The sequence below is a fragment of the Engraulis encrasicolus genome, chromosome 1 (assembly GCF_034702125.1).
Source record: "Engraulis encrasicolus isolate BLACKSEA-1 chromosome 1, IST_EnEncr_1.0, whole genome shotgun sequence".
Classification (NCBI taxonomy): Eukaryota; Metazoa; Chordata; class Actinopteri; order Clupeiformes; family Engraulidae; genus Engraulis; species Engraulis encrasicolus.
In genome coordinates this window covers 31,316,573-31,342,238 of record NC_085857.1, presented here as the reverse complement: position 1 = coordinate 31,342,238, position 25,666 = coordinate 31,316,573, and the positions used below count along the sequence as shown (strand labels likewise).

The window sequence follows — 25,666 nt, the reverse complement described above, 5'->3', positions numbered from 1 at the left end:
GCCAAACTATAGGGTCTCCCCCAGATCAGACATTTTTTGATAAAAGCAGCACTCTTAAATTGTGATTCTTGAGCTCTTCAGACAACCTCCCTGCTACTATTCAGTCATTTTTCTACCACGCTGCGTTTCATATTGCATCCTTCACTCCAACACTTAATGCAATCCACAAGTTTGCGTAAGCCAGACGTTGACAGCAGGCAGACCAAGAGACAGTGAACAGACACGACAGCTACGTTAGGATCAGTAACGTGCGGTGAAGTTTATGGCTGGTGAGGCACTGACTTTTCCAATATCAGATTTTCAAATATACAGCTACATTATTAGTAAATATTTGCCAAATACGTTTCATGTGTCATAGCTTTCTTAACATAAGGTAGGCCTACACATAGGCGGCGCTAGAGCAAGACTGTTGGGGAAGCTAAAAAAAAAAAAAAAAAACGTCATCGGAGAAACGGAACATTTCCACATATCCATTCTGGCTATTATATGTTAAAACGGCTTGCCATATGCTCTTGCCGTGCGCCAATGGAACTCTCAAACGCGACAGGCACACACACGCGCACACACACACACTGAAGGCAGGGGAGGAAGACGGCAAGTTGCCAGACCATGGACTATTATCTCCCAAAAATGTCTCGAGCAATCAAATCATACACACGAATGTCCACAACTTTGTTTCTATTGACATTTTCATGCCCTATGTCACTCTACCTCCATCAGACCAGTATCAAAACTCGCAATCAAACTCGCAAAACTAATGACGAGGCAAAATGCACACCCAGCGGGGGGAGACAGGAGAGCAAAGAAGCCAGCTGATTGACCATAGGTACCATGGCCAAAAATATCATATGGGTCTATCATATCCAACAGACATATCAGATGTCAGTTTTGCAGCCCAAATAATACAAATATGCTGTGATTTTGAATTTCTAGTTCAAGTAGCTTGTAATGATGTAGTTCGCTACATTTTACAGATGGAGCTAGCTTAATATTTCTATTGGATGTAGCTTGTCTAGTGGAGCTAAATGTTAGCTTACTACTATAAGTAGCTTGCGCAGCCAGACACTGTTCTCGCTGCCTCGCACTGTACACTGTTCACTCCAGTCACACGCAGATGCCCAACAAACACAAGCGAATCTACACACATCACATTAGGCCTACATATGGTAACTAAACCACCCGGGCAGCCCACCATGATTTCAGGAAAGGTGTGCATTTTTGAAAGTGGTGTTAGCTTGGTGACAGGATAGCACAGGTGCTTTCCTTTTGAAGTGAGGGCTTGTTAGACGGAAGACAAGTAGACAACATCGATACAACATTGCCACCAAATAGTAAACTTAGTGCTTCGGCGAGCACATCAGGGGGAAAACGGATTTCCTACCTTATTCTGTCCTGTTAATTCCTGTTACTTGAAGCTCTTAGTTTCGTTATGAAATCCACGTCCATGGTAGCAGTCAAAGTGAACAAGCTAGCCAACACTAATGACACGACCGACTGAACTTCAGATTCGCTATGACGTAACTGCCAGCAAGACTCTCAATGCCAGAATGAGATTGCGGCCAGACTGCTGCTGGCCTCACCACTGTATCTTTCAGTGGGCGTTATACCAAAGCGTTCAGAGTAAAGAAATGATAATCACACGTAGAAAATAGTAAAAAATTATCAGGAAAATGAGGGCACACCATACATATTTCTATTAAGTGTATAAAAACGTTTAATACAATATTACCAGGTTGCATACACAGAACGAGCAAAATGGCGCATGCGCACAAGCTTGTTAACGAGGGATTGCGCAATCCGGCGTGAGGCAAACTAGGAGTTGCCCCAAATCCAGCGTATTGGGAGCAATTTGACATGAAATGGGAAAATATTACGATTTTGGTCACGAAAATGATTGAAAATTATTGAAACTGTTTAACTACTGCACAAATGGTAGTTATGCTACAGATGCTCGAAAACAAATTCTTGTTACTATTATTCATATTTACTGCATCTCATCATTCTCATAGGGTTGGTGAGGCACTGCCTCCCCTGCCGTATTGGAGCGCACGTGCCTGGTTAGGATACTTGATTGACTGCTGTCATGGCATGGCCCTACAAAGCTGTCTTTTCACTCGAAAACAGGCCTACGACAGAGACTAAAAAGCCCCTCTGAACAATTAACATCAGTTAACTTCAGCAACTACAAACAGTGTCACAGCGGACATGAAACCATAGCCTATTGACCTTACCTTAAAACGCTGTCTTGACTGCAGTATTTATCCCAACTTTTAATACATGCGTTTCCACCACCATCGTTCACGTTCCACACAGGCTTGTACGAAATTCCGAATGGAAAGAATTTCAATTCAAAATAATGCCATAATACGAACACTAGGTGGTGCCATTACCTTGAATTTCTTTGAATTTAATCTACACTACCCATTGAAAGTACATAGAACACCACCACCTAGTGTTCGTATTATGGCATTACTTTGAATTGAAATTCTTTCCATTCGGAATTTCGTACAAGCCTGGTTCCACAGTTTTTGTAATCCACATCACATTAGCTAGCAAGACAGGGACTGTCTTCGAGATTAACTTTAATTTATGAAAGCAAATTGGTCTGAGCCAAAAATGTAGCCTAATGTAAATAATATGACGTCTGTTCTTAGCTCCACTTCCTGAATATAGCCCTGTCAACTCAAGCCAATCACCATGAGAAGCAAAAAGCTTATGGCGCTTCAAATCTGGGACTTCACTGGCTGTTAGCCAATCAAAAAAATAGATTTACTGCCATAAACTTCGATTCATTTTCTTCATTCTGCAATACCTCACCACACCATCGCAAGCATAGAGATTCTATGTCGCTACCTGGTGTCACTGTTGAGTCAGCTGACACTGAGCCTTATAGAGTGTAATACCGTTTTTTGCCACATATGAAAGTGAATGGTCCAGGGAGGCGCTATTTTGCACATTGCAAAATGCAAAGGCAGAAATCAGATAATTTTCTCCATAAAAGTGAGGGGGACGGATCCAGGTGAATGAAAATCTGGGTACGTCATGTCCCCACCCCCGTTGGCCTTAAGATCCAATGGATGTATGTCCTCGTGGGTTCGAACCCCACTCCTGGTAAATGTCTAGGGCAGTCATGGGTGAGCGGTTAGGGCGTCAGACTTGCATCCCAGAGGTTGCCGGTTCGACTCCCGACCCGCCAGGTTGGTGGGGGGAGTAATCAACCAGTGCTCTCCCCCATCCTCCTCCATGACTGAGGTACCCTGAGCATGGTACCGTCCCACCGCACTGCTCCCCATGGGGCGCCACTGAGGGCTGCCCCCTTGCACGGGTGAGGCATAAATGCAATTTCGTTGTGTGCAGTGTTCACTTGTGTGCTGTGGAGTGCTGTGTCACAATGACAATGGGAGTTGGAGTTTCCCAATGGGCTTTCACGCTTTCACTTTCTTTTCAATAAAGCCATATACCGGTAGATACACTATACACTATATACTGGTACCACACTGAGGCCATCTGTCTCTCTCTCTCTCCCTCCCCCTCCTCAGGAGATCAAGGCTTTCCAGGAGCCCCAGGACCTCAAGGAGAGAAAGGTGAGCACTCTTCTACATAAGCAGTAGCCAGGCCGTGCCCTCCTAGTGACGCAACAGCTTCAGCGTTGCTACCAGTCAGGTCAAGAGTCAATCCAAGTACTTTCTGAGCTCCCGCAAAATTCGGGAGCTCCTCCCACTTTGTTGGGAAGCAAACAATCATTAGCTAACCAAGGGAGGCCATTTGGGAAATGCCGTTTGGGAAATGTTAATTGTTATGGTCTTGGTCAGACCAAGTCCTGAAGAGATTTGATGAAGTCGATGATAATCAGGCTACATAAGCAGTATTGCTGTTGCTGTTATTGTTTCACATCATATTACCAAACATCTTCTGGTAGAGTATGATGGCCCGAACTCCACCTACCCAATGCAGAGGAGTGTACTCAAGTTTGCTCTCCTAAGGGGGCGTCGTCCCCTCCTTGCTCTCTTTCTGTGATGTTTGGTGGCGGCTTGCATAAGATGTGTGTTACCACCACCATCGCTAAAGGAGCTCCATTTATTCTCAACCTAAACCCAAAGTACCTAAACCTAAAGTACGGGCTTGATTGATCTTTCTGTCTACCAGAAGATCTTTGATTTTACCCACAGCGGTATTCATGTGCAGGGGCATCACATGATGGGATTGAGGGTGTCCCTTTTGTCTTGGCCCAAGGCATAAGAGGGTTGGTGGTTTTATTACAATTTCTGATTGCAAATGACTTCTACAGTTCCCTAAATGTCTGTGTCCTCCTTGCTCAGGTGAAGCAGCGTGGTTGAAACAGAGAAGGAGACGAAGCCCTCAAGCATAAAAAAACACCATCAAACTGCAACGTAGTATTCATTAACTTAAAGGCAAACACTGCTCATATCATACATCAAGCAACACTGCACATTAAACATACTTAATCACTCTATGCACAACAATTTTCGAATATGACCAAGTGTTTTGCTGACTTGGATTAACTGTCTGGAAGTATTTTAAAATATGACCAATTGTTTTGATGACTTTTAACAATCTGAAATTGTCTGTGAACAAGAATTTTAGAGTATGACCAATTGTTTTGTTGACTTGGGCAAACTTTAATTGTACGTCTGCAACCTTTTTAGACATTCCCAAATTGTTTTGTTGACTTAAACTGTATGCAACTACTTTATAATGAGATTATAATTGTTTTGTTGACAAACGTATCGTCTGTGTGCAACCATTTTTTTTAACTCATTGAGTGCCAGCCATTTTCAAATTCAGACCAGGGGGTTGCCAGGCTTTTTTCAACGTTTGAGTGATTTTTCAAGAGCCATAAACATTTGAGTTCTTTGTCCATGTGAACAAAAAACATACCAGATCAACGTGTTAGGCCCCACCCCCCATAAAAAACGCAATTGACTTGATATCAAGTTTTTGGCACTGTGCCATACATTCTGAAAAGACTCGTTTTCAAGTCCATGGCACTCAAAGAGCTACTATGACTGTTTTGTTTGTGATTATGCAATGATGCGTTTACTACTTACTACATCATCTACAGCAGTGTTTCCCAACCAGGGGTACGTGTACCACTAGGGGTACGCGAGCACACTGCAGGGGGTACTTAAGAAAGGTTATTTTAACAAATGCATGGAGCATAGTCACACTGCAATAGAAAAGTGATGTAAAACATGAGTTAGGGGTTACTCATGGCACAACGGAAAGGCTTAGGGGGTACATGACACAAAAAAGGTTGGGAAACACTGATCTACAGTACTATACCTCTGAACAAAACCCCATGCATATTAACCATTATGTTTATCCACAGATTATTTTAAAGGTGCAGTTTGTAGGATTGTGGGCAGAGTAGGTATATGAACTATGCTGCCTATTCCCAAATCTGATATTTTCATGAATATTTACCAATCAGTATTTGTGAAAAAGGTAACATTTGTGTATGGGCAGCAAGCATTCCTGAAATAAACTACTAAAAATATTGCATACTGCACCTTTAAAAAACAGGCCATCTTAGAATCTGGTGTAGTGTGCATCATGGTACTTATGTTTAACCTGCATCTGTGTATGTGTTCTTTTTTGAGGAAATATATATTTTTTTCTCAACAGGTTTTTAATTAACTCTTTTGAAGTTTTGTACAAATTATTTTTACTGTTTAACATCTTGCATGTTCTTTGCAAGCGGGGTCTATCACGTGTTTTTATATAGGGTGATTTTTTTTTAAACTCTAAAAATAAAATAAAAACATTTCTACTTTCTGTATTTGGAGGTCACAGTTTAGTGATAAGCCAGCGCTGCCTGAATTACCATGTCGGTGCAAGTGAAAGTGAGGATTGTGATTGTGTAATAGGATCGTTATTTTCTACAAACACCTGTACCATCTGTTTCTTTTTATAAATTGACAGTGAAAGTGAGGATTGTGATTGTCTATTTGTTTTTTTATACATTGTTACAATGTATCCTCTGAATGTATGCACTCTACACAATAAAGCTCTAATTTTCTATAATAATCGACAAGTGTCCTTCCATTCACATTGGGAGTTTCTCAAAACTAGTGCGCGCACTTCAAAGTGTATCAGCCTAGTTAGTCATGCCCAGCGATTGGATACTCTTTGGTGAACTCAGCGTAGTATCCAATCACTGTGCGTGACTAATAAAGAGTATCCAATCACTGGGCGTGCCAATTAGGCTGATACACTTGGAAGTGCGCGCATTCGAGTTTTGAGAAATGCCCAACGACTATTGTATTATATTAAGACATCAATATTAAAATACAGCATCTAAGTTCAAAATGATTGCAATGTAATCGGATTTGTGTCAGTTTTACAACAACACCATCATTTCAACACCAAGAGGAAGAACAAGCCATGGACAACAGAAAGATAAGCTGACAACTTTTATTATTTACAGGAAACAATTTAATTACACTACATCATTTGTGGCTTCTTCTTCTTCAAAAAAAATCATGACATGTTCTTACACATTATGCTTCACATGGTTACAGACATTATTTAAAAATGCAAACCCGAGCCTTCTCCAAATTTTGATGACTGGCATTGCACAGCACTGTCAAAACGACAACAACGGGAAAAAAAGAGCGAATGATTATGAAAATAGTAGTGTCTAGAGAATCATTATGTTTACTCGTCAAATACAAGTTCATGAGTGAAAAAAATGAATCCGTCAGTACAATCCAAATAATTCTAGTTTATGTTTACGATCTTGACAGCAGACAAAAGTCGTCTTTAAATAAGTTTGTGATTTTTTTTCTTCTTCTTCAGCTCAGTGCTCAGCACTTCTTCATATATTGATGTGACCCGAGTTATAGCTGTTCACAATTTATAATAATAATAATAATAACAACAAAAACAAAAAGGTTTGTATTAGGAGTTCATCCGACAAGTGCTTGCACTTATCGAAGTGGTCCTGAATTTCCTGTCTTGCATATGCAGTTTACAAAACATTTGCAACACTTTCATTTGACGATCCCTGTTGAAATGTAGGCCTACCTTTACACATTAAACAACATGTATGTAGTTATGTAGTTATATTCACCTATGTGAATACTGCCAAGTTCGTAATTTAACATTTTGTTACAAACGTTGTCGTGCTGGCCTTCTGTACTTAAAGATGTACGAACATAGACTACACTAGAACAGGGATTGTTGAAATTGAAAGTGTCACCGATAAAAAGTTCAATGCAAGCACTTTCATAGTGTTTAAAAAAAAAACAGAGAAAACTACCAGCTATGATGTTACCAGAGAGAGAGAGAGATTGATTACCACGGCAAGAATACATTTGCAAAAATTAGACTGCCCTTCCATTAGAAACACTGCCATGTCTTTTCTGAAAAATTCTCTCCGTTCTGAGATGATGCACATTTCAATAATAAAAATGGAGAACAATATTCAATTGCCCTCATGTAGTGATAAGTATACGACAATCTCAAACTAATGTAATAATACAAAAAGGTAGCACAATTTGATATCTAAAAAAATTAGAATAATAATTCCATAATTCAATGCGCCCATTAAATGGACGAGGTAACTTCTACATGAAATGAGGGTAAACTAGTCATTCCTTTTAGAAAAAAATGCTTAAGGTACTTTCATTATTATAAACAGAAAGAAAGACACTCAAAACCATGCCTCCTAAGATTGGGCTATTTGGTATGGAAATGCTAACTTGGGTGTTGGTTGCTATTTTTGCGCAATTATGACCAAGAAACATAAAAAAAGAGTGCGCTGCAAAGTCGTAGCTTTATCGAAAGGCAGCAGCAAACAAAACAACACGTCCACAAATACACACCACAGTCACAACCGAAAAAGAGAAAAAACCCGCACATTGATATGTGAGGAAATATACTTGTAGAAACAGTATAGTCCTTTATCAAATCTACCCACTTTTTCCAGATCCAAGCAAAATAATGCAAGTTAAAAATAATAATAGAAAACTCATTGCTGAGCCGGAGAACAAGAAAGGACGGAGTTGAAGCTCCGTTCTACCAAGGCACAATAGCAAACAAATCTCCCAAATCCACCACAGCGTATTTATTTACTCATTTATTTTAAGTTTTATTCAATTAATTTCCTAAATATCTTAATATCCCAAGAATGTGAAATGCACTACAAAAATGATATGCTCCGTGATTAGGCCATTAAAAATATTTAATCGTCAAATCATTCTTTTTTTTTAGGTCAAATTTAAATTGTTAAAAACAAATAAATTCTTTCTCTCTTCTTTTTTTTTTAAAATCAAACCTTTAAAAAACCTGCGTACATCCTTTGTGCCATTTCCATTCCCAAAGTACAATAGTGGTTTTGATATCATGGGCTGAGTAGGTAAAAAAAAAGATTTTTATTTTATTCCTTCCTTCCTTCCTGCCTTCCTTCCTTCCTTCCTTCATTTTGTTCTCTTGGATGTTTTGGTTTTGTCAATGACATGCTACTCTGGGGTGTATTTACCAGCACCTTAGTTGCTATGGTAACTAGGGGTGCGTTTTTTAGTTAGCAACTTGAGAAATGTACCCCCCCATTAGTAGCTTGGGTGTTGAATTGCATTGCAACCAACAATGTAGCTAACGTAGTTAGCCAACTGTGGTGTTAGGAAATAGACACCTGACAAAGGATCATGTTGATTACGCTACATTACCGGTTCTTAAGTGTCACTATGTCTTCTCTCTACAAAACTTTAATTCAGTTCTTAAGTGCAAAGAACCTTGCTGAAGTATAAAAAGACAACCAACAGATTTAGCAGCAATTAACTTTTTTTCTCCAATAGCTTATCCCCACGGCACAACTGACAAACTTGAAATTGTTTTAGGCACTAAGATTGATTTTTTTCTTATCTTTAAGTGTTTGTGCGTCAAGAACAACAACAAAAGCAGTGAATCCTTCAAACCGTCCTCAAAAAGTGAAACGTAGCCACAACTGAATAGAGGGAGTGTCTTCAACAAAAAAAGGGGAAAAGAAATAGCATATATAGTTTTCTACCACAGTTCTTCCAGTCGGAAACTCAAGCAACAAGTGTGAAATAAAAAAACCAAAACAAAAAAAAAACAAACCAAAACAAAAAAAGTCCAGACACAGGAAAGACAAAGACTTTATAAGAAAGAAAAGCATGAACGAGAGAGAAAGAAAGAGAAAGAAGAGAAGAAAAGAGAAGATCAGGTCTTTTCCTCAATCCACCACTTCAATGTTGTATTGGGGGTGGGGAGGAGACGGTAATAGGGTTTTCATATCAAGGCAGAGGAGGAGACAGTCTGTAGTGTGCATTGCTGCCTCTCCGAGAGAGTGGATTTCTTTATGTCTGTCCTTGTGTAGACGTCATGTACGAGACTAGTGTTTGTAGTGGTCTCCAGGGCCTACTGTAGTGTGTGTGTGTGTGTGTGTGTGTGTGTGCGTGTGCGTGTGCGTGTGCGTGCACGTTAACCATGGTGGAGCTGACTGTTGGGCAAATTTGATGGGGCCCTAGGCAACAACCTAAATGGCTTATTGGTAAAACTGGCTCTGTGTGTATGTGTGTGTTAGAATCCGGTGGAGAGAACGCTGGGTATCAGGTTAGAACTTTGAGGTGTGTGTGTGTGTGTGTGTGTGTGTGTGTGTGTGTGTGTGTGTGTGTGTGTCCGCCCGCACTTGTGTTACAGTCTCTAGTGTGTGTGCTAAAATCCGGTGGAGTGCACACTGGGTATCGGGTTAGAACGTGGAGGTGTGTGTGTGTGTGTGTGTGTGTGTGTGTGTGTGTGTGTGTGTGTGTGTGTGTTTTACAGTCTCTATAGTGTGTGTGTGTTAGAATCCGGTGGAGTGCACGCTGGGTATGGGGTAGAACTTGGAGATGCGGCTCTGGGCGTTGGGGTTGAGGCACTCCGACTCGCCGCTCATCTTGAAGAACACCTCCTGCTCCTGCAGCTTACGCGCAAACTCCTCCTCCAACGCCTGCAGCGGGGACACATTACAATACATTACTGTCTATTACATTACATCACATCATAATATATCACATTACTTTACAGTATATTACATTACAAACTCCAGTGGGGTATATTACAATACAGTATATTACATGACATTACAATACATTACAGTAAATGACATTACATTATATAGCAATGCATTACACTACAACCTCCTAACGGTAGGGACACATAGGAGGCGAGACAAGCGAAGCGAAGAGAGGCGAAATCCAACCGTCATCAGGTCGTCGCGGCGAATCAAACGGAATGGAACCGTTCTGTTGTTGATTTGATTGGGCCGCGGCAGGCGAATTCGCTCCTCATTTGCATAACATTAAACTTTCTTTAATAATTTCGCTTCGCTTCGCTCCTGTTCGCTTGCCATCGCCTCTCTCATAGGAATGAATGGCAAAGTTCGCAAATTCGCGTGTATGTGTCCCTACCGTAAGATGTACAGATGTAAGCTGTTGGCTGTTGGTACTGTTAGTACTATGGGGACATGATGAGTGGAGGTGCAAAATGCACACATAAACAAGTTTTTAAACCTTGTCACATTAAAAACTTGTTTGTTTAACTCGAGAGTGTGCGGCACTTCTCTCCTCCTGTAAGTACTATGGGGACAGACAAGACTATCAAACAGATAGAGAGATGGGCAGTCTGTGTGTGTGTGTGTGTGTGTGTGTATGTCATGTGTGTGTATGTCGTGTGTGTGTATGTCGTGTGTGTGTGTGTGTGTGTGTGTGTGTGTGTGCGTGCGTGCGTTGTGTGTGTGTGTCGTGTGTGTGTGTGTCGTGTGTGTGTGTGTGTCATGTGTGTGTGTGTGTGTGTGTCCTGACCTTCTTGCGTGGCCGCAGCTTCTCCCTCCACTCCTTCAGCTCCTGGCTGTGCTCCTCGTCCAGCTCCTTCAGCTTCTGGGTCTCGTGCTCAATCAGCAGGTGGCACTTCTCATTCTGTAGACACACACAGGCACGCATTAACACGGACACACACACACACACACACACACACACACACACACACACACACACACACACACACACACACACACACACAGACAAACACACACAGACAAACACACACAGACACACACACACAGACACACACACAGACACAGACACACACACGCACACACACACGCACACGCGCAGACACACACACACACACAGACACAGACACACACACGCACACACACACAGACACAGACGCACACACACACACACACACACACACACACATAATGAAGTCATATGTGGATATGAGGGTGATCAACAGGTGGCACTTCTCATTCTACAAACACACACGCGCAGGCACACACGCGCACAATTAATGAAGTCATATGTGGATCTGAGGGTTATCGGCTATTGACCGGTGTGTGTGTGTGTGTTACCTGTAGTTGCTGCAGTTCTCTGATGTTGGCGTCACACTGCAGCTGCAGGTCTCTCATCTGGTTCTCGTGCTTCTGGTGCTGGTGCAGACGCTCGTTCTTCTGGCGCTTTTCCTCCTGCGCCGCAAACTGGAGACAGACAGAAAAGACATTACTTTACCTCTTTGTGTCCTTCTAAATAAAAAGGAGAAAATCGACACACTTCAGGTTCTATTTTGTGCAAAATAGCTTTACTGCACAGTAAGTTTTCGGTCTTAGACCTTCATCAAACAGTCTCTGCTGATGAAGGTCTAACACCCAAAGCTTGGAGTACAGAAAAGACCTGTGCGGATTTTCTCCTTTAGAATTTTGATGAGCGGTGACCCTTCACTACGTCTTTGTGTCCACAATTGGCAGTTGAATAAAAACTACTCTTGTATGATCCAGTAAAACCATAGCCCTGATTATTGCCATTCGCAATCCTTGTTTTGCCGTGATCGAGCCTCAGCTCATAGATCTGAGCTGATGGGTGGCTGTGCTGTGCGTGTCCGTATGACAGACAAATGTTAGTGTGTATGTGTGCTGGAGTGAGTGTGTGAGTGAGTGAGTCTGGGCAAGTGTGGGCAGGTGTCTTAAGGTGTGTGTGTGTGTGTGTGTGTGTGTGTGTGTGTGTGTCAGAGTGAGTATCTAGTGCCTGTGTTTGTTTCTTCATAAGTGTGTATTTTGAGTGCACTGTTTGCGGGGGGTGTGTGGGAGAGACAGAAAAAGTAAAAGTCAATGTGGACTTGTCTATGTTTGCGAGTATGGCCTGTCTGTATATCCGTGTATGCCTTTCAGGTTTGTGTGTGTGTGTGTGTGTGTGTGTGTGTCTGTGTGTGTGTGTGTGTGTGTGGGTGTCTGTGCATGTGCGTGGCTGAAGCGACACCTTCATAATAGGAGTCATAACGCATGCGTGCGCGCGGTCACACCTGTTTGATAATACATGCACAGTAGTGTGCCGCCATATGGCTGTGTGTATGAATTTGAATAGATTGCCTGTATGCGTGCATGTTTCTGTGTGCGTCATCTGAACCTGTGAACCTTTGAACAAGCAAGATGGTTGACTTGTCCCTCCTCCTCCTGCTGGCCTGTGGCATTCAACCATGCGTGATTTTGTATTGTTCACCCGTTTGATCTTCTGTTGTTTATATGCTCTTCCTCTAGCATGTACAGTGCCATGAGAAAGTTTGGGCACTCTTTTGTTAAATCATTACATCGGTTTATTTCTCGTTGAGCTTTTAAAGTAGCAACTTCCTTTTAGCATATGTTAAACTGTAGGGAAAGAGAAACATTTCAGCAGTGGAAGAATTTTCATAGGTGTTATAGAAAGAATTTTTATGCACACTCCACATATGACACACACACACACACACACACACCTATGAAAATTCTTCCACTGCTGAAATGTTTCTCTTTCCCTACAGTTTAACATATGTCAAAATGAAGTTGCTACTTTAAAAGTTCAACGAGAGATAAACCGATGTAATGATTTTCCAAACTTTCTCATGGCACTGTATGCCCTCCAATATGTGTGTGTGTGTTAGTATAAGCAGAGAGAATAGAGAGAGAGAGAGAGAGGTTCCATTGGCCCATTGTTTCCGGGTTCTATTATTGCAAGGGGGGGGGGGGGGGGGAATCCCCCTTTAGGCAGACCTAAGTACTGTTCTATTCAATGCCTTTAGCATTATGACACGCCCCTTTAGGCAGACCGGAACCTGGTCACGTTAGGTGCCCATAGCAACCTATTATGTTGGCATATCTCTATATACTTAAAGAATCTCTGGTATAAGTGTGCATATACTGGAGCTCATCTACACATCTACGCAAGTGTGTTCACCTGTTCATCTTCTCCCTCTCCTGCTCCTGGGAGACGGTGGCGGAGGTGGATATGTGATCGTCTGATGAGATCCAAGGAAGTTATGTGATAGTCTGAGTATGTTGTGTGTTAGTCTGTATGTCTGTTTGACTGCGGTGTGTGTGCATTTCTGTTCACCAGCGGGTGGAGGTGTGTTCTATGAACACTTTTCTAGTAGAATATGTGCGTGTGTGCACTGCATACACTGTGGTGTGTTTCTCTGCGTGTGTGTGTGTGTGTGTGTGTGTGTGTGTGTGTGTGTGTGTGTGTGTGTGTGTGTGTGTGTGTGTGTGTGTACTCACCTGTTTGATCTTCTCTCTCTCCTGCTCGGGGGAGACGGTGGCGGAGGTGATGCGCAGGCTCTTCTTGAACATGGCCATGCGCGTCTTGGCCTCGCTGCGCTGGATCTTGGGCAGCCGCGCGCGCTCCGCCGTCTGCTTGTTCTTCATCTCCTCGATCAGACGCTGGTTGTAGCGCTGCATCTGCTCCATTTCCTGTGAGAGAGAGAGAGAGAGAGAGAGAGAGAGAGAGAGAGAGAGAGAGAGATGAGTGTTAATGCAGTGTTATATTGTTTGTAGCATAGCATCAGATCTATTTCATGCAATAGGGGGAGGAGAGAGAACGAGAGAGAGAGAGAGAGAGAGAGAGAGAGAGAGAGAGAGAGAGAGAGAGAGAGAGAGAGAGAGAGAGAGAGAGAGAGAGAGAGAGCGAGAGCGTGGAAGACAGACAGAGAGAGATGAAGGGGTGGGGATAATAGTGTTGATAACGTGTATTTGTTAAACTGCTCCTCAACGCTTCAATCAAAGCACAAGAAAAGGAGGAGAATAAGAGTGGGCTACAAGTGGAAGATGAGAGCTGTCAGGGGTGTTAATGACAGCCTCTGTGCAGGGCCGCCACTCCACATAAGCAGAGTACGCAGAGTCAGAGAGAGTAGAGAGAGAGAGGTTCCATTGGCCCATTGTTTCCGGGTTCTATTATTGCAAGGGGGAGGGGGGGGGGGAATCCCCCTTTAGGCAGACCTAGGCAGACCTAAGGACTGTTCTATTCAATGCTAGGAGTATTATGACACGCCCCTTTAGGCAGACCGGAACCTGGTCACGTTAGGTGCCCATAGCAACCTATTACAGTGGCATATCTCTATATACTTAAAGAATCTCTGGCAGAGTGCTTAGGGCACCAAGCAGTGCTTGGGGTACCAACCACTTTGCCCCCAAGATTGGGGCCTCTTAAATTGAGAGTAAAAAGCTGAATTACATTACAAAACATTTATTTATTAGTTAGTAAATCATCATTATTATTATTTAATTATGAGGGGGGGGCTCCTGACCAGGTGCTGTATGCTTAGGGTCTCTAAAACCTTCGTGGTGGATCTGTCTCTGTGTGTAAGACATGTAAGAGGTGCCAAGTCAAATCACTCCACCAGAGGGTAGGCGGAGAGCACACTGTAGAGCAGTGGATCCCAACCTATGGGCCGGGGCCCACTGGTGGGCCCTGAAGGTATTCCAAGTGGGCCTTGAAATAATTTTCTAAAATCACATTTTGGTGTGTGTTGCTGTTGATTTATTTGAGTTTCATTTGTAATTGGGTCAGAGGTGGGCCCCGAACATTTGTGACAATTTCAAGTGGGCCACAAGTTGGAAAAGGTTGGGAACCCCTGCTGTAGAGGAGCTGAGTGATAGGCATTAGAGGTGAACTGTGTAATATCTTTAGTAGTTTATTTCCAGAATTTATGCTGCCCATTCACAGATGTTACCATTTTCAAAAATACATACCACCACCATCAAAGTCTAAGCATTCAAAAGGTGGGTCTTCTCCATGTCCACCGTTTTCAATTTCCAGAAATATAATAACTACAAAACTTACTGTACTTTGGTCAGACTAGTAAATATTTTTATTTTATTTTAGGTTTATTGCTTAATATATATATATAATAAAAAAACTAATTCAGTAATAGGAAGCATTGTTTCAAAGATCCCAATAACATTGTACAGGTTATGGTTTATATTAAATGTGGAAAAGATTGTAAAATCGTGCGTCTCTCCAACCTTTCACAGAAACCTGACATTTCAACAGTTGTGTGTAGACATCTTATAGGCACTGTGTGCAATAAATCTGACTTGCGATGTGTGACAAGTTCTGATCTGGAATCAGTTCTCATGTCTCTTGCTGCTTCCTAACTTATTATTACTGATTAACTTAATTAACTAACTTATTATTGACCATACCGGCAAGTATGAAATGTTATTATTATTATAATTATTACTACAAATGTATGTGTTTTTATTCTGACCTTCTCGTGTCTCTTGAGGAGCTGGTGTCTCTGCATGAAGTACTGGTCCTTCAGCTGCTGCTTGTGCAGCTGGTGTTTCTCCTGCAGGTGGCGCTCCTCCAGCTCCCACATGGCTGCCTCACGCGCTGTTATAACGCACGCATAGCACGCACGGACGCGCACCCACACACATGTGGAGACACGCACATCACACACACACACACACACACCCGCACACGCGCACATACACAGACACTCACGCACATGCACACGCGCGCACACACACACATGTGGAGACATACACGCACACACACAGACATACAAAGACACTAATTTAGCACATGCTGAGAAAGGCAAGGCAATTACTCCCTATTCAAAGGCAACTGCATACTGAGAGTCCCATTGTACCTACATCATCAAGTCAAGGAGCATGTGTGCAGGTGCAAAAGTAAACACACCTGCACTGCCTCACTCACACGTCTCTCTCTCTCACGTCTCACGTCTGTCTCTCTCTCACGTCTGTCTCACGTCTCTCTCTCGTCTCTCTCTCGTCTCTCTCGTCTCTCTCTCGTCTCTCTCTCGTCTCTCTCTCGTCTCTCTCTCGTCTCTCTCTCGTCTCTCTCGTCTCTCTCTCGTCTCTCTCTCGTCTCTCTCTCATCTCTCTCTCTCTCATTCAGTTAACATTCTTTTTTAAAATGTATTTTTAGGGGCAAATATGGCTTTATTAGATGGGAAGTCTGTGTGTAAGAGTGGAAATGTGTTTGTATATGTCAGTGGAAGCGTGTGTGTGTGTGTCGTTGAATGGGCTCTGGAGGTGGAGTTCTGACATCCAGCCCGATGCAGGGGGAGACCATGTGTGCTCAGTAACCACACACACACACCTGCTTGTGATTCAAACTTTCCCTCTCTCTTGAATGCACACATACAAACAGACACACTACACTGGACCCGGACGGACCGTCCCCTCACCTCTGAGCAGCTGCTGCTTGTGGTTGAGGCAGTCCCTCTCGATGGTGGCCAGCTCGTGCTTGTGCTGAGAGATGATCTTCTTCAGGGCGCAGTCCAGCTCCTGCTGCTGCTTCTGCAGGAACTCCTGCTCCTGAGGAGATGGACACCGGGGGCAAGGGAAGCAGGGCACAGCGAGAATGGAAAAAGAGAGGAGGAAAGAGAAAAAGAGAGAGAGTGAGAGAGAGAGAGAGAGAGAGAGAGAGGAGGTAGAAACAGAGGGGGGGGATTAAAGCAGGGAAAAAAGAAAGAAAGAAAGAAAGAAAGAAAGAAAGAAAGAAAGAAAGAAAGAAAGAAAGAAAGAAAGAAAGAAAGAAAGAAAGAAAGAAAGAAAGACAGGTGGAGATGGGTAGGCAGACAGAGGGGGGGAGTAGGAATTGACAGACAAGTGAAAAAAGCATTAGCTTTTAGCACTAAACATCAACAGATAAACTTTTATATCTACAGTCTCCAAGTGTGCGTCCTTTGCAGACACTTTACCAAAAGAGCAGTATGACAAGCACAACACAGCCACAGCAACAGGGGAGGCTGCTCTCGTCAACGCTTAACGTACTTCACAGAAACACTCCAACCGACATCACACAGGAGAACGACGGAAGAGGAGAAAAAGAAGAGAATCGAGGAAGAGACGTCACGACAGCATCCAGAGAGACGCCGTGAAGCTGTCAGCCCTGTGAGGTTGTCAGGACACCATCTGGGAACGGTGAGAAGTGTGTCTGACGGGTATTCTCCACAAAACAATTAGCGGACATATTTTTTTTGGTAACGTCTCACACAACACCCGGCAGACGACAAAAATACAAAGTCTAAGCTTTGAAGGAAGTTCAAAAAGCCCCCCAAAGCTGTTGGGAGAAATGACAAACACTGCAATCTTTGACGTTGAACACACAGCAGAGAGAAGAGAAAGAAGAGCAAGAAGAGGCACCTCATTTGTTGTATGAAAAATGCAAACAAAAAAGCTTTGTCAAAATGATCAGACTTTACAGTCTCTGTCAACAATGCTTGCACTGCAAAAAAAGTCGAGTAGGAAGTCTAAACAGAAAGTCAAACTTGGGAGTTGATAGTCAGGTAGCACTGAAGAAGAGACTGCTCATTAGGGATGCACGAATCCAATTTTTTTTTTAAAACCGATACAAGTACAGGTACATTCATTTTGGTACTTTCCGATATCGAGTATCGAGTACTTTTGCCACCAACATACAATGAAAAAAAAAAGCAGAGCCTTGTTTTTTCCACCTGTGATATTTGTCTTATTGTCCACTTCCATGTAGATTTCAATGTTAGTAATTGTACAGTATGAAGCTGCGCTTTTTTATTATGCTGCTTTCCAGTCAACGGTATGTGACGAGATGCTGCATTGTTTCGTGTAATAGCAGTATCGGGTGCCTGGTTCCAGAAAGTCTTTGATGAGTACCAGTATTGGTACCGGTACCAGTACCAGTATTGGTACCAATATTGGTGTCGGTGCATCCTTATGCCCCGTGTACATCGAAGTTGAACTAAGCGACCTGCGCGGCGGAAGTCATTGTTTCTCTATGGAGGGAAGGCGAATAAAGCTACCAGAGCGAATTCGCCAGGAGCGAAGCTTCTTGAGCGACCAGGGTGAATTTTGACGATTAAACTCAAGCTAATCTTAAGCGAATTCGCTATGACGCGGTTCGGCGAAAACCAATTGGAACATTCATATCGAGGAATGTCCCAGGCTGTCAAGACAGAGCCGTTATGTGATTAGCTGAATCAAACCTGTCAGTGCAGCGTCCAGAGCGAATAAAACAAATTCATGGCGAAACTTCTACAATCACCCCAGCTACCTGGGTCGCGTAGGTAGCGCCCGATGTACACGGGGCATTACTGCTCATATGTGCCACATTCACATCTGCCTGCCCTATTGGAGCCTGAGAGGTGTCCCCATTTGCCTCCTAGAGGACTGTAGGGCTGTGACGATGTTGAATCGAATCGTGATTTATCATGATACGTAGTCATGATACTGAATCGCGATGCAAGGGCGCAGTATTGCGATGTGTCCTTTCAAAGTTCTGTTACCCTAAAGGGTCCAGAAAGCGACTTGATATGATGTCATAGGGCTTGCAAACTTCAAATCATAATCATTATTATTTTGAAACATCATTATTTCTCAACCTATCCTACGTCTAAACCATCATAGTTTTTGTTCATATTTGTATTGTATAATGTTGGCAAAGGTGTTTTTTTTTTAAATCAAGTAAATATCACAATGCATCGCAATAATACATGTATCGCAATACATCGTGATAGTGTTGCATCGTGGCATGTGTATCGTGATGAACGCCTTGCCAATACCCACCCCTAGTGGACTGGACACAACCTCCTATCATATCTGAGGTTGACATGGTACATAAGGGTCAAGTCACACTCAGACTGAAGTCCGGGGTAGGGCACTGACAAGGACACGGGTTAGTCAGCAACTGAGTAGATAGAGGCTAAAGCGGTGGGACACTGCACTCCCACGCCGGCGGCGGCCCGGGTTCGATTCCGGCCGGCCTGGGTCCTGTGCTGATCCTTCCCCGTCTCTCTCTCCCCATTCGCTTCCTGTCTACCACTTAACTGTCCCATTTCAAATAAAGGCAAGAAGGCCAAAAATATATTTAAAAAACTAGTCACACTGAGAGTGTGCTGGTCATGCTGAGCGTGTGTGTGCTGCCACTGCAGGGGGTGCGTAGGTGGCCAGGGAGACAGACACAGGCACAGACACAAAGACATGGGAGGTGTGACGTGTGTTTTTTTTGCCAGACAGTCTTGGCCCAGACTTCACCTGTGAGCTTTTCAGCAGGGAAGAAAAGGAAATGATAAACTGGAGCGAGGGTGCGTGTTGACTAGGGATTAGCACTGCAGGAGATCATAGCTAAGTGGCTTCATCACAGCACCATAGAGTGGAGACAAGACGTCAGCTATGGCTAGAGGCCAAGGCCTGTTTGCTGGGATATTGTCACGAGCTGGTTACATAGTACTGAACTGTCTGACTGACAGAATGTTAACTGTCTGTTGTAGTGCTTCTTAAGGGGGCTCTTCAGTCCCCCAAAGGACGGCAAAGGGGGGACAGTGCTTAGTTGCCATTGGGGGGCATTCGTCCATTTTATCTTTTAATATTAAGGGTGGGGGCTTATGATGGCAGGCTCATGATGAGGTCAAGGGGGCGTTTTGGAAGCTTATGAGGAGGTCCAGGGGGCGCTTGTTAAACAAACTGGTCTATTCACTCATCCATCAGCGCCATCACATTCCTTGTGAATAAAATAGTCCCAACGTGCTCTTTTCAACTTACACACCTGTCACTTTAATTCTCTCCACTTATATTTTTTGCTGTCTTGTCATCAGGTTGCCATATTGTTGAATATTGAAGTGGCCTATTAACCCATTGACGCCTAAGCCACTTACTTATTTGGGTGCTGAATGCCTGAGCCCTTTTTAAGAAAAGCTGCCCTCAGCCTATAAAAACCTAAATATCTCAGCTTCTGAAGCACATATAAATATGCACTAAGTTGCATTTAAACACTAAGACCCTCATCTTTCATTAGAATGTGTTCATTCATCTCAAACAAACATACATTGTTCAAAAAATTGTCTCAAACCTCATGAGCCTGAATGTTGCGTAATGCAGCTCCAGGCGCCAGGGCCAATGTTGCGCAATGCAACATCAGGCACCAATGGGTTAAAGTCAATGAAGCTGAAGAGTCCCATGATAATTGAAGGTAATGGGCCAGTAGGTTAGGTCACACTGTGGTTCCTGTTGGGCTTATGAGTGTCTGTGTCCTCACCGTACTTTTGATCAAGCCCGGACAGACACACAAATTACTTTATATGTAACAACCTATCCAGACGTCCACCTGTGTGCCCTGGTAAGGAAGTTAACTGGAGACAACAAGAACGGACAGCGGGTGTTGTCCACCACTCCATTGGTTGTTTTAACGCTTCCGGCGTCACGCACCGAGCGAAGGATCTATGGGTCTATGGATCTACTTGTGCTGTGACCAGACTTGGATGTGTCTGCTAAGGTGGACACATATACGGTATGTCACGGAGGGATATTGTTCTGCAAGGTGGCCTCTGCTGTTGTGGTGGTGAGGTAAACACATACCCTGATAAACCAGACTAAATGTGAGATTAAAAGTGTAATTTGGTCAGGCCCAGATGAATGACACATCGAGAGATTGTTGATGGGAAACAACCCGTTGTTTTCCAAACTGTGTCTGTGGCCAACGCTTTGTCGTCACTCCCTCAAAACACCGTCCGCTTTGCATCCAAAGATTCGAAACAAATCAAAACAAGTCTGCTGTGTTGTGATTGGTCTGCCAGATTCAGGGCATTGGGGCATTGTCCGAGGCTACACCCAATCGTAGGCAAAAATAATTTGGCGGGTGGGGCTAGTTTACTAGGCTAGTGAACACATGCATGTCAGAGTATACGGGGGGGAGATGATAGTCAGCAAGTTGGCTGCTATGGTGGAAAAAGCCCTCCATCAGGTCACTGCATTGTCTGGAAGCCTTATGGCATGTCTGTGTCCTCAAAAACATCTTCCGGAGACAAGGGCATGATGCACCTGGTGAGGACACTACTTATCCGCAGCCTATTTAACTGAGATACCCTCACCCTCATGCTGGTTAGATGGACACATATAGAGCATGTCGGAGATAATGTTAGGTCTTATTATCTTGTTAGGTCTTATTGATAGGTCACTGTATTATTGTCCTTCTATGATGCGTCTCTGTCCTGACAGACACAGTTATCAGGGCGTCACATATCCTCTGCTCCTTAAACCAAGATGGCCTCACTTTGTATGAGTCATTCTAGGGATACAGGTAGGCAGCATTTTGAAGCACTGTCCTTCCTTGTGTATTTAGAGAATCCAAACGGTCCTTTACACTAAAGATCAATTTGATCAGAACCCCCCACCCCCTCCCCCCAATGTGAAAAAATACACATTTGAAATCCAAAACAGTTCTTGTGACTTCTTGCCTCACAACCGGTCCATGACGACTGCACATATGGCAAAGAGCAGTAAGGCAGGAAGCACAGTAGAGAAACGGGAGAGGGGCTTCTGTGTTGTTAGCCATCAGGCGCAGTAGCAAGGCAATTGTACGGCAAGGAAGACCTGCACACCGATGAGCTCCCTTTAATCCTTTTTTAAATTTTGGTTGTGATGTTTCGGACAACCACAGCCCTTCCTCAGACTGAAATATACAATGGAAAATAAAAACGTCTCAAACGTCACAAGAAGCTCATTGGTGTGAAGGTCTTCCTTGCCTTACATGAACTTTATGTTTTCACCTTGCTCCTGGCAAAAAGAGCATGAGATCAGACTGTTATTAGCAAATCAAGCAAGCTAGCAAGCAAGCAAGCCACACTTACGTTCTGCATGGGGGCGTTGAACAGCGTGCAGGATGAGAGCTGAAAAGACTGAATCATAACGTGGGCCACACCCTGTCATGGGGTGGGGGGTTAAGCAGGGGGTTAGAGCAACTCAAAACAACACCTCCCAAGAACAAGCCGAAAAAACGGCCACATACAACACAAACCTCCACAGCAAACCACACACTTAAACACACTCAAGAGGTACAGCATTTGCTGCAGTGTTAGAGTGTGCCACAGAATGCTAACTGAGTCATTCATATTGGCAAACGCACGCACACACACAATAGTCTCACAAATCATCATGCAAAGTGTTCACTCAAAGACACACTCCATCACACAGGTGCTGTGTATTTGGCTAGTCACTTGGCAAGCCGGTGAGGTGAAGAAAAGAAAGTGATTAAAGAGAGAGCTTCAAGCGAGCAGGCGTCTGTTACACTGCCTTTTTTAATTTCCGTGCGTTTTATCAGTGCCAAAAAGCAGGCAAGTATTCAAGCAAGTATTCCAAGAAAATAGCTAAATGATAAACTTGGCTAAGTCAACCTATACGAAGTGGTAAATCTGCTAATAGCGACACGTGTCATTTAGCTCCGGGCTCTTCTATTAGATGATTTACCACTACCTCACGGTTAGCTACAGATGGTGTAACTTCAATCTGCTCAGTACCGTGCCGGGCCGCGACAACGTACCGTGATCATTACACCCTGTGGCCATTCGGAATGCGGGGGGCAGTATAGCACCGCTTTTGCAGAGCAGCGTCTGCCTTCTCCTATCTCCACCAGCTGATCCGCCTCCGCGTGCCCAGACGAGCCAGGTGGCCCCGCCCAACCTGTCGGAGGCTACGATGCGCACAGACCGAGTGAGAGGTTTGAGGTGCTGATCAGAGACATTGGACCATTCAGGACCCCGCGGACAGAGAACTGGTTACACATCCACACACACGCGCACACACACACACACACATGCATACAGAACTATGTCTCCAAATAGAAAATAAATACTTGATTTAAATGACTTTGTTGTCTTGGTGTTTATTGATGTGTACAATGCTCCTCGGGGTAGTTGGTATTAAGTGGGGGTGCCGCTGTCAAACGCGCACCCCCCACCTGTGACAGTATGATAAGTGTTAAGCAGTCCCTCCAGTTTTTCGCGATTCAGCGATCGCGTGGATTCATACAAATTCAATGATATTCCGCTATTTCGGAAGTCGCGACCCTCATCTCAGCTGTTCCGCGTCTCTCCTCCCCTCCCTCGCACATAGCCTACACGTAGGCGTCGGTGCTGCACACCCATGACCTTTTTTTAACAGCAGTAGCCTACTTTTCAGTGCAATCCTGGGTGGAAAAAGTATTGTTGCCCATTTATCCATGACGAAGAAGTGTGTGCAGTCATGAAATAGTGGCGGTAGCCTACTGTCACACAGTAGCAAACATCTTACGTTAGGCTACATTTTTGCGGAACTCCACTCTCCCCTGTCGCTTTCATGAGCATGCTACCCGACGGTCGTTGTCTGATCTTTTTTCAATGTTCGCTAATGTTTGTAATTTAAGGGTCTATGTCTATGCGTAGGCACAAGCCTTCTGATAACAATCACTGTTAGTGTCGATCGCAAAGGTTTCGGAAGTGTGGAGTTTTGCAACTTGTTTCAGTCAAGGACACCGAGATAGGAAGTGAACGGCCCTTCCACGCTTTCACTGTGTTATTGCAATAAAGTCTTGCGAATCCATGCAACCATGCACACAACCATGTCAACGACAGCGTGTATGCCATCACAACTTTGCATCAAGCAAATAATATACAACAGCTTGCAATAGGCCTACGAGCACGAGAGAGAGAGAGAGAGAGAGAGAGAGAGAGAGAGAGAGAGAGAGAGAGAGAGAGAGAGAGAGAGAGAGAGAGAGAGAGAGAGAGAGACGCGTCTTCCAACAGGTGACATAACGCTTGCATACAGCCTGGCTACTGTAGGCTACCTCGCCACGAGAGAGAGACGCGTCTTCCAACAGGTGACATTGCGCTTGCATACAGCCTGGCTACTGTACCTCGCCACGCTCTTCATTAGGCCTAGTGGTAGGCTATACCCACAAATATGTTTTCATAACGCGCTGTCCCGTTTCCCCCCGAAGTCGTTCTAAAATATCGACAGAGATTTATGAGTGTCGCGGCCATGATTTTTTTTTTTACACATTGGACGCACTGGCTAATAAGACGCTCTGACAGTTTTTGACAATATTTTATTATTCTATTATATAGGAAGTGTGTTTCTGAATCTCTCTCTCTTTTGTCTTAAGCCTGCTTAGACTGATTGTGGTTTTCAGTTACCAAAAAAACCCAGAAAGGGATGCAAAATCTTTGCAAAAAATGAGAAAATGCCGCAAAATCTTTGCAAAAAATGAGAAAATGCCGCCACAAAATCAGGCATTTTGACCGCAAAAATCACAAAATCCCAGTGCAAAATCCTGGAGGGACTGGTTAAGATAAGTGTGAAATTCTTTTTTTTTTTTTTTTTGCTTAGGCCTATTTTTTTGGCAAACGAATTCATTAATAGGCCTAATTAGGCCTATTTCTATTGTTAAGGCGGCTACAGAGTATACTTTGTTTTCATTATTTCATCATTTTTGTTGGTGGTAAGCCTATATTTTTAATTAGGCTATTTGAATGATTCAACCAACCGCCCGAATTTAATTAAAATATTTGGCTATAGGCTACTTTCGATTCGATTGTGTGTGCTCTTCTTAAAACCTGATTTTAATATGGCAACCAAGCATAGGCCCTACACATTGTGAGGGACTAAACAAGTGCGTCCAATGCGAATACTCCCTCTTGTGTTGTTGGAGAGAGAGAGCTCTTTTGTGTGCGTGTGGGGGTTTAATGACCCCCTCCCCCACAGACAAACATTCACTCCGTCACACAGTTGAAGACTGTAGTTAGTTGACATCTATGTAAGCGCCCCTCCAAGCGTCTGCCTGTGTTTGTGCTTCCGTGCTTGTCCATCCCCCAGTTTTAGTAGTAGTAGAAATACAGTCAGCAAATTGCATGTTTTATTTAGCATTGGGCATTTGATAGGGCATTTGATAATAACACAAGTGTGAGCCCTAAACAAGACCACCATGTGAATTTAAACTCGACTTTTTTCTGTCTTTCATTCACCATCTCCCAATCCAGTTTGCATAGGCCTACCTACAATTAAATACAATAAAAAAGACGGTTTTTTTTTTACTATTATTATTATTATTAGTGCTTGTGGACACGTGTGAACTATGACTCCTTCTTCGGAGTCACACCACGAGCTCTTTTGTGTGCGTGTAGGGGTTTAATCACCCCCTCCCCCACAGACAAACATTCATAGCGTCACACAGTTGAAGACTGTAGTCAGTTGAAATGTATGTAAGCGCCCCTCCAAGCCGTGTGAGTTTAACAGTTTGCGGCCAAGATTTTTTTTTTCACGAGCGTGCGCGCGCACACACACACACACACACACACACACACACACACACACACACACACACACACACACACACACACACACACACACGAGATATGCAAGGCAGAGTATGGATATTGTTTCAAAAGTTTGAATGTTTATTTGTTGTGATGTTACAAATAGCAATAAAAACATAGATCAATAAAAAGGCGTTCAAAAAAATCAAACTATGCCTAAAAATAAATCCTTACAAAGTCTTTTAAGTGTCCAGGTGTAGGCCTAGCCTAGCCTACTTCAATGTCCTTACTCCCGTGTCCATAGCCTACTGTAAATACCATGGTG

At 43.5% G+C, this 25,666-nt stretch overlaps 2 protein-coding genes across 2 annotated transcripts in view; one reads left to right on the top strand and one right to left on the bottom strand.

Annotated features, from left to right (window-relative positions):
• col17a1a (collagen, type XVII, alpha 1a) overlaps window positions 1-6,025 on the top strand; it is a 58,524-nt gene extending 52,499 nt beyond the window's left edge. Inside the window, exons 60-61 of the mRNA XM_063208641.1 lie at window positions 3,540-3,584; window positions 4,320-6,025. Of these exons, the coding sequence (XP_063064711.1) occupies window positions 3,540-3,584; window positions 4,320-4,369 (95 nt within the window). The 3' untranslated portion in view covers window positions 4,370-6,025. The remainder of the gene's footprint in view (window positions 1-3,539; window positions 3,585-4,319) is intronic.
• A 395-nt stretch (window positions 6,026-6,420) lies between these two features.
• The window catches only part of slkb (STE20-like kinase b), a 104,937-nt gene continuing 85,691 nt past the window's right edge, over window positions 6,421-25,666 (bottom strand). The window contains exons 13-18 of the mRNA XM_063200056.1: window positions 16,486-16,615; window positions 15,538-15,662; window positions 13,550-13,741; window positions 11,378-11,503; window positions 10,827-10,940; window positions 6,421-9,973 (exon numbers count right to left, since the gene is read on the bottom strand). Coding sequence (XP_063056126.1) covers window positions 9,827-9,973; window positions 10,827-10,940; window positions 11,378-11,503; window positions 13,550-13,741; window positions 15,538-15,662; window positions 16,486-16,615 — 834 coding nt within the window. The 3' untranslated portion in view covers window positions 6,421-9,826. The remainder of the gene's footprint in view (window positions 9,974-10,826; window positions 10,941-11,377; window positions 11,504-13,549; window positions 13,742-15,537; window positions 15,663-16,485; window positions 16,616-25,666) is intronic.